Below are 9648 nucleotides of genomic sequence, written 5' to 3'. Positions count from 1 at the left end.
ATTTTGTTCCTTATTCTAAGGAGGAATTAAGTATCCACACAATGGGTTTCTTCTCTCTTAATGACACCAAATTGATCATAAAAGCCACCAATGATCTTAGATTCTGAACCATGTGGGTAATACTTTGCTAGGAATTTGTTGGGAGAGTAAAATTTGCTTCTAGCACCATCATCCTCACGACTAGCAGGGACCCTACCATAGATTCTGCTAAGTCTGCCTACCCTCGCTTGTCATTTCCTCTGAGCTCTCTTAGTGGCCAGGGCTGGCGAGGAGGCGGTGTTCTTTAACTTGGAAGGAAACGTCTTATTGTATATCCTTACTATTCATTTTTCTATAATTGGAAACCTACTTCCATCCTTCAGCACTGGTAGATGTCCCAAACAACCACTGGATAGCAAACAAGGACGTAACTTATACAAGTGCCTGGGGCAATCTAGTAACCCAGGAATTTCCCATAAATGGGTTGAATTTGATCTGCAGTTGGCCATGCAAGCAGAGTAACAGCCTGCAACTCAAAGGATTTTTTTGCAGAAAAGCAAAGTAATCACAAAAAGTAAAGGCTCTCTACAGCACATCAACAACAGTCAAGTGCCTTCTACATAAGCGCCTCCATCCTGCTTTTCATGAAAAGCCATAAAATTTTTATTGCCCTTTGCTTATACTGTAAATGGATTCTCAAGTTCAAACTGCTTACTATCAGAGTCATGTTTGAAAGTGGAAATAGTGCAGAAGAGAAAATCCTCTGAAGTCAGACAAAATTGGGTTTAGCATCTACAGGACATTGAGCAAGTTACTTAAAGTCTATGAACCTCAGCCGTAGGATGGACAGGCTAGCACCTCACCCAGAAGATAGCTGTGGGGATTAGCTGTTTGTTAGCTCAAACAGGTAGAACAGTTAGCTCAGTAGCTATGGTAGCAATTGCTACTGTTAATGTCGTCATTATTGAACCATTATTTAAGAATCCTTTCCAATGATTCTACTGAATTTTCTAAACCAGAGCTGATGGGGCAAAATCATCTGTGCTCTTAAAAATATCGAGTTCAGTGAACTTTTCCTTGCTGGTAGCAAGACCTATTCGAAAAAATAAAAGTTCCATATGATTATTTCAATCCAATGCAAGTTCCTTATCTCCTTATAGATAAGTTTTGGGCACTTTATCAACGGGCTATGGTGCACAGCACTGTTCAGGGCCTCACAGTTCTAGTACTTCTACTATCTCATAAAGTCTCTTCAGTTACCACTCTTCTATTTCCATCAGAATCAGCATCTTCCAGGAAAACACTAACCATTTGGGTTGCTCTTAATGCAAATCTCTATGCCATATAAGGTGCAGGGGGCTAGACACAAAGAGGATATTCCTTCACATCTCAAGGACCCAGCTCCTGGGTTGCTATCACTTCCCTGACACTCCACTTCTACCTCTCTCTCTCTCAGTGAACTGGAAATTCAATGATTTCCTCAAGCAATAACTGGTAAGGACTAACTGCCCTGGATCCTGCTTTTCTATCTGAAACAACTGGCACCAAGCTGTGCAGAAGGTCTTCTCCACTACTCTCTCCCACTCAGTGGTGTGACAGGCACATCTACTCCAAGGAGCCCATGCTCCCTAGTACAGAATTATTGCTAGGAATTTGAACTTACTTGGGTATTTGTTTTTCTGGGGTAACTTCTAAATGGGCAAAACTCAAGAGCACTGGTTCACTGCCAACACAGTAATGTGTTTGTAGTGACTTGAATTAAGCTGGACTGGTCCAAATGACTCTAAGCATTTCATCATTTGCTCTCACATCGGAGAAGAATCTTACTTTTTCTTGTGCCTCTCTCTGTTGAGCAAATATGTCTCTGACGTCACGAATGTGGTGCTGTTTATTTTTCTTCCTCAAGGTCTGGGAGACCGTTTCCACCCGTTTCCGAACAGCCGCTGCCTGAGTCCGGGTCAGGGTAGATAAAAACAGGATGCTTTCCTGCGGGTCATCAGTAGACTCTCCAAAAAGATTGGATAGACCCGCCTCCTTGAGCCATTCTTCTTCCAGTTCTCCCTCTAAAATAGTTTTAAAAAAAATAAATAATAAGAAAGAAACGGTTTTGAAATCACAAAGAATGAAAACGTTCATATTTTTAGACTATCAGAAATCCTGACTGAAGTGCTTCTATTATAACTAAGCCAACGGATGGAGCTGAGAATTATTATTCTAAACTTGGACAACTGCCATCCTCTCTGGCCATAGTGATAGCAAATTTTGGGTCAATTTCATATATACTTAATTAAAAATTTAAAAATTGCTTCACATGTAATTAACCTCTACAAGTTCCTGCATATTAACTAGGGAAGGCTGTCCTGTCATCCTCCTAGAGGTGAGCAAGCATGGAGAGATAACGCATCCCAGCGGGGGACGCAGAGGTTGGTGTCGCAAGCATGCATGGAGGCATGGTTTCTTGGCTTGAATTCAAGGCTATCTTGGAGCCCAACACCTATTTCCAGAAGGGTTTGTTTTCTCAGTTCCATGTAGCTAATGAGGCATATGGCAAGGTAGTGAAAAAAAAATGTAACAGGGAATTTCAAATTAAAGTTTCTAATTTTTTCTCAAATGAGTGCATCAGATAATATAGATATTCAAGAATTTTTAAAGCACATTATCTTCAAAGAAAAAAAAAAAAAGGAGAGATTGCCTGAAAGCTAAATAGATAACAGAATCAAGTGAGAACAAGGAAAGGAAGAGTTCAATTATAAATTAAAGTTGCCTTCCATGTCTGTGGTCTCCACATATGAAGATTCAACTAACCTAGATTTGATATGCTGCTAAAAGTAGTGCCTGATCTGAACATAGGTATCAACTCTTTTTCCCTTCCTTCCTTCCTTCCTTCCTTCCTTCCTTCCTTCCTTCCTTCCTTCCTTTCTTTTCTTTCTTCCTATTTAGACAGAGTCTCACTATGTAGGTCAGGCAGAACTCTAAGTTTTGGAGTCCCCATAACAGACTCCTTCATGACATACCTAAACACAACATCATTACAATCTATATAGTATTTTGTGAATTGCATCACATACTCTAAATGGTATGTGATGGTTTCAAAATATAGGAGTACATAAATAGGTTGATGCACATTCATACAACACATTTTAGTATCTATCGGTTGATTTGGATGCTCTAGGCTCTACAGGTCCTGGAACCAATCATTTCCTGTATATCAAGGGATTGTATATTATCTAAGATCTAATGATGCTTATGGAAAAACAGAAGAAAACTAGAACAGAATCACCTACATGTTTAGAGAGAAATAAAAAAAAGGACAGGTAACAAAAAACCCAAAAATGTCTATACCTCACTTCAGAACCATCACCAAATTTAATTCTGCTTTTTATTGTATAAACTAAATGAGAACCATCAGAGCTACTTGCTGACCAAAAAAAATCACAATATTTTGCAAATGTTCTCATCTGTGTCACTCATAACTGCTGTCTGTCCTTCTGTACTTGAGTAACTCCTTGAATGTAGAAATCAAGCAACAATAGCCTGGGCCTCAAAGAAAACAGGTGGGCATTGTGATGAATAGAGAGGCTAAACAATACTCCACATGTGCCGACACAGAGTGATGCTGAGGAAGGAATTTGACATTGTCAGGACAAGGAAAACAAGATTGTTGTGCCCACTTAGTACATTAAAAATAGAAGGAAGGGCTGGCCAAGTGGCACAGCGGGTAAAAGCACTGACTGCTCTCCTGAAGGTCCCGAGTTCAAATCCCAGCAACCACATGGTGGCTCACAACCATCAGTAAAAAGAGAAGGAAAACTCACACTATTTAAAATCTAAGAAGAGGTGGGCACTGTGGCTCTTGCCTTTAATCCCAGTATAGGAGGTAAGGACACATAGATCTCTGTAAGTGGGAGGCCAGTCTGATCTATATAGTAAGTTCCAGGAGATCATCTTGAAAAAGGAGGGGGAGAGGGAGGGGAAAGAGGGGGACAGGGGGAAAAGGAGGGGGAGGGATGGGCAGGGGGAGGAATGGATGAACAATAGTGAAGCCATAGCAGGGGGGAGGGAGAGGAGGGGAGAGGGGGGAGGGGGAGGAAAAGAAGACAAAGAAGAAGGCGAAGACGGAAGATGACAAAGACAAAGATGAAGATGAAGAAAGACGAAGAAGACGAAGACAAAGAAGACGACATAGAAGACAAAGATGGGGAGAAGGAGCAGGAGCAGGAAGAGGAGAAATATGAGCATACAGAATTATGCCCATTGGTCTTTATCATCTGTTACTTCAACTTAAGTTTGCAGAATTATCAAACAGCCAAAGCTTAAGTGTGGTTTTCCCTAACATATTGTTTCCTATTGACTGGCAAGTTACTTCTGTCTTGAAACACAGACTGAAACATGATAATAATTATGACAAATAAGTTTTACTCATAATGTACTTAGAAAAGTAAAGGAGAAAATAGATGAGACATCAAATTAGCAGAACATGGTTTTCTTTATCCGTCTGACAAATATTAAATTGAGAAAAGTATCCAAGCCTGGTATGGTGACAAACACCTAAAATCCCTGTTCTTTGAAGGCTGAAGCAGGAGGATTAAAAAATGTAAAACAATTGTGTTGTACGTAGTGAGGCTCTGCTGCACAGAAGCCAGGTTCCAGATTAATACTGGGAGAGTTTTAAAGCAACATCATAGAAAAGGAGAAAATACTATTTATAGGGATACTTAACTCAGACACTGAGGTGAGAGTTAAGGTGTCTATTTGATGGATCACAGAACTGATAGTGACTTTATTCTCTTTCCTTTTGGCATTTATGTAACTCCTGGGACATGAAAATGTACATACATATTTATGAATAGCCCAGAAAAAAAGCCACAATTTTAAGGACAAGTCAGGCAGCATGAATATGGTATCATCATGAATTTAAGAGATTAAAGAAATAGTACAAAGCCAGGCATGGTAGTGCACGCCTTTAATCCCAGCACTCGGGAGGCAGAGGCAGGCAGATTTCTGAGTTAGAGGCCAGCCTGGTCTACAGAATGAGTTCCAGGACAGCCAGGGATATACAGAGAAACCCTGTCTCAAAAAAACAAAAAAACAAACAAAAAACAAGTACAAAAATTAAGAAAAATATTAAAAAGTGAAGTATTGCATGTTTACTTTAGAATAGCAAGTATAATAATAAAGTGTATATAGAAGACCATTGGGAGGAAAAGTGAGAAAAATGATGCATTAACCACCAGAGAGCATTGTAACGAAGGGAACTGAAAATGCTTATGTCTTTTACCATCCAAAGCTGTACCCTTCCATTGGCAAAGCAGACTGGCTGGACACTGTGCTGAGCAAAGGAGGACCAGATCTAGCAGAGGTCAAAAAACCACACACACAGGTTGCTCATACCTTCTGCCATGCAGAAATGTACTGGCTAGAAACAAGCTGAGCACCCTCGAATGTTGAAAAGACTACCATATATGGACAAGTAGAATAAACTTATTTGTTCTTCCTTAAAGGAGAAAGATGAGAGCAACACACTCTGAGATAGAAGAAAACAGACTTGAAAACAACATAGTTCTAACAAATCAAGCTACTTGACAAATGGAAAAACTGAATCACTGTGAAGCTGGAAGCTTACCGTCACCCATTCACACTTCCTGGAGATGAGATAGCCTTGAGGCTAATATACTATGGAAGCAGTTAAGCGAGTATAAATATTTTTAAGCTGCAAGTCTAACTCACTGAATCTCTAATAAAATGGCTGTGTTTGTACCAGGTACAACACTTATACCTGGTATCTGGACTCTTATCTGCTATGATCCGGTAACCTTAAATTCAAAGGCCACCAGCAGTGTTATTTGGGATCTGTCCCCTTCCTTTCTGGACATCCATTTCTACTGATGAAGACGTATCTTATCCACGTAGACATTACCATCAGGTTCTTTGACAACTATGGCCTCTTGACCTTCTTGGCGGTTTTCATTCGACCTCTTGATGTGTTCCAGTTCTGCCCAATAGGCTTCCATTGACACTTCATCCAAAGAATCCTGAGAACTTGATCGATCAAATGGAGGTCTCTCGGAAACTTTGGTGGAGCTTTCTTGGTTTATGGTGCATTGGCCATATCTGCGACTGTAAACGCAAAACAAAACGTGGTTCATTTCAGATGAGAAACTGGCACCATTTCTAAAACATCATAGCCCAGCGCTGCAGAGTCTAGAAACTCCTTAAGTTCATACTTGTTTAGTTAATTTCAAGATATTATATCACTAACACTCCAAGGGCAACGGTTTAATGATTCACTTAAGTTGCATGCTTTACTGAAAAGAATGACAAGAAATTAAGAATGACTACTAACATGCCCTTTCTCTCAGTCACATATAAATAAAATTCTAATATTGTGTTTGGAAAGCAGTAGAGTGAGATTTGATTATTTGCTATTCACAAAGAAATGAGGAGTAAATCTTATATAGTGCATAATTTTTATCAATTATATTTATATACCAAACACAAACCAATTTATAGGCAATTGCTGCCACCTGTGAATAAGGTGCTATTGTCACTTCTATCTTATTTTCCATAGTGAAATATACAGAAGCTAATTTATGAAATTTTCTTTACAGTCTACTGAAGGAAGGATTTTAAAAACTTATAAATGTACTCATAATTTGTCTAACATGTCTAAACACACATTTACTGGAAATTCTGAATAACTTGAAATTGCCTTGGACAGTCCCTGTTATTTATGAAAAGAATGAATTGAATGAGATTTACCTTCACTTCATTTATTTATTGTGGGTAGGAGAGGGTGCACAAATCATGGAGTATGTGTAGAAGTCAAGGCACAACTCAGCAGACTCAGTTCTCTCGTGCTATTATGTAGGCCCCCGACATTGAACCATGATCACCAGACTTGGCAGCAAATGATGCCTTGGCAAAGAACCTGCTGTCTGTCTCAGCAGATCTTGAATGAGAGCTTTATGACATCAATTAAACTATTTTTCCTTAGACTCAATACAACCTACTTCTAACACTGAATTATGAGAATCTACAATAAGAACCAATACAGAATAGAAAATAATTTTTATTTATTATTCACAGATAGAAAGAAAATGGCACGTAGGCACTTCAAAGAAACAACACTTTCATCTCTGGTGGGGTTTTTTTTTTCTTTATATAAAATGATTTTTTTATTTAAAAATTGTTTGAGTGGGATAATAGTTGGTAGAAAGTGTTTTATTATTCTAATTTCAAAGTGCATTTTATCTCCCAAGAAGGACAGCTAAGAAGCAATAATTATTAGACTGTTTATATTTCCTGTACATATTGGCAAAAAAGAGAAACACAATAAAATAAAATTTGTTATTAATCCATGAATGATATTCTCACATCTAAACTGCTCCTTCCAATAAGTATTTAAAGAGTAGGCTCTAAATGCCGTGGGAGGGAACAGGTCCTTAAACTCAGACAAATCTATCCAGTTGAATTTCAAATAGTTTGTTAAAATGAAAAACATGACAAGAAAAACGTCCAAAGAAATGGGCCATAACCGGAGACAGAGCTGTAATGTGCTGGTAGGCAAGGTTGATTTGCTGAGGCTGGTCCTCTTGATCTTAAGTATTTTATTAATGCTGCTTGTGAGAATGAAAGCAGGGATCATTGCAGTCCGTCTCTCCTTGGAGTAGGGTATGGCACCCAGCCCTAGCAACCTCAACACTCAGTCAACTAAGCCAGCACTATTTCAAATGAAAGGTCCCCTTGGGCTATGGAGTGAGACACCCACCCCCATAAATATTACCTTCTTCCCTGACAGCAACCTAGAAGGGGATTTCAGGGACAGGGTTAATGAAGAAAGGGAAGTAAGTTTGGGAATCTCTTTCACCCAGTCTCCATTGACCACTGCGGTCCTTCTCCATCCTCAAAGGTGATACCCATCCTCCCTCCTGGCCCACTCATCCAGGTTATGTCACAGGAATGTAGCTCCCAAGCTGGGCGACTCATGCCACTTATCACTGTACAGTCAGGACTGTCAGTCAGTATAGAGCTTTCAGTCTTGGTTGAAAATCATTCATAAAAAGTCACCCTGTCTCATAAAACGTTTTCATTTCCAGAATCAGCAGCTTCACTCACCTGTGTGTGGTTCACGTCCTTCATCAGGACACCTGTCAGAACACCTAAACCCGACTCACAGATGTCCCCATGTCCCCATTCATTTTTGCTCGTGTTTTATTTCATGTTGACTGTGTGAGCATCATGTCTTTCTTTTTGTTTTCTCTCTCACTGGAGTATAAAATTGCCTGCCATCTTCTTTTTTTTTTTTTTTTTTCCGAGACAGGGTTTCTCTGTGTAGTCCTGGCTGTCCTGGAACTCACTCTGTAGACCAGGCTGGCCTCGAACTCAGAAATCCGCCTGCCTCTGCCTCCCAAGTGCTGGGATTAAAGGTGTGCGCCACCACGCCCAGCTGCCTGCCATCTTCTCATTCCATACCTCTAGCTCTTCCGGTCCCTATTAGAGACTAAGAACTGGGAGAAGCATAATAACTATACCAAATAATTTGGTTTATCTGCTCACAGGAAAGAGGTGCGGTTGGATAGAAGAAAGTTAAGCCTCTCATTCCTGAAGGAAATGTGTTTATTCTGGCAAGAAATTTCTGGTAAGTTTACGTTAAGACAGCATGTGCAGAAAAATTCCAGGGCACTGAATTACGGCATTGTTACCGAGCTTCTCTGTCAAGCCCTGCACCAGTCTTACACCTCAGCACTGGGTAAATGACTCAATACTGGGACTCGGTTCGATTTAGGTGCTTAATTGATTTGTGATAACCTGAAAAAAAATTCACAAAATCATGAACCCTTTTTTTTTATTTTTTAATTTTCTTTTGTATTACTGGTAAATATCCTTGGACTACATTTTCCATTTTAAATATCAGGATAATAAATAATGGGATATAGCAATTATTCGATAATTTCCTACCCTTTGCTGGATTCTGTCAATCTAGTTTTCAATTTTTTTCTCCTAATACAAACTTTCTTCCAGGTGTGGCCAGTTCACATATTGTATCCCTTTTTTCTTTTGAAAACATATTGAACTTTTATCCTACAGACAGACAAGAGCTAAAAGTTAGGAACCTTCTTAAAACTATCCTAGTAAATGGTCAATTACCCCATTTTCTCTTTTTTGTTTAAAGGACTAGGTCTTTTATATTAATGCTCATTCCAAACAGCGTTGAAAACCATAAAGCACCATCTGCTAGGTGCAATAAAGCTGAACAGGAAGAGATTTCATTTTCGCACCATCTCAGCCAGCACGTGGTGCTGAAAGCGTTTCCTGGTGTATTTTTTTAATCTATTATTATTACAGCATTAGATATTAAAGTTGAAAAAATTAAGCACTATTCATTTGATAAGAATGTAATGTTTTTGAAAGAAAAACAAGAATACAAAGAAAAGGAATGAGACAATGGCAAAGAAGAAAAAAGATGACAAAGGGGGGGAAAAAACAGCAAACAAGAAGAAAGGAGAAGGAAGGAGGAAGAGGAAGAAAAAGGAGGAGGAGGAGGAGGAGGAGGAAAAAGGAGGAAGGAGGAGGAAGAGAAAGAAGGAAGAAAGGAGAAAGTAGGGAGAAGGAGGAGGGGGAGGAAGAGGAGGAGGGGGAAGAGGAGGAGGGGGAAGAGGAGGAGGGGAG

General features: G+C 39.4%; 1 protein-coding gene across 2 annotated transcripts in view; it reads right to left on the bottom strand.

Moving 5' to 3' along the window:
- The window catches only part of Arhgap18 (Rho GTPase activating protein 18), a 210522-nt gene that overhangs the window by 63142 nt on the left and 137732 nt on the right, over positions 1 to 9648 (bottom strand). For both annotated transcript variants that reach the window (XM_029533094.1, XM_021221125.2), the window contains exons 2-3: positions 5897 to 6096; positions 1807 to 2042 (exon numbers count right to left, since the gene is read on the bottom strand). In XM_029533094.1, the coding sequence (XP_029388954.1) occupies positions 1807 to 2042; positions 5897 to 5990 (330 nt within the window). In that variant the 5' untranslated portion in view covers positions 5991 to 6096. The remainder of the gene's footprint in view (positions 1 to 1806; positions 2043 to 5896; positions 6097 to 9648) is intronic.

Source organism: Mus pahari, chromosome 21 (assembly GCF_900095145.1).
Source record: "Mus pahari chromosome 21, PAHARI_EIJ_v1.1, whole genome shotgun sequence".
Classification (NCBI taxonomy): Eukaryota; Metazoa; Chordata; class Mammalia; order Rodentia; family Muridae; genus Mus; species Mus pahari.
This window is presented reverse-complemented; position numbering and strand designations above follow the sequence as displayed.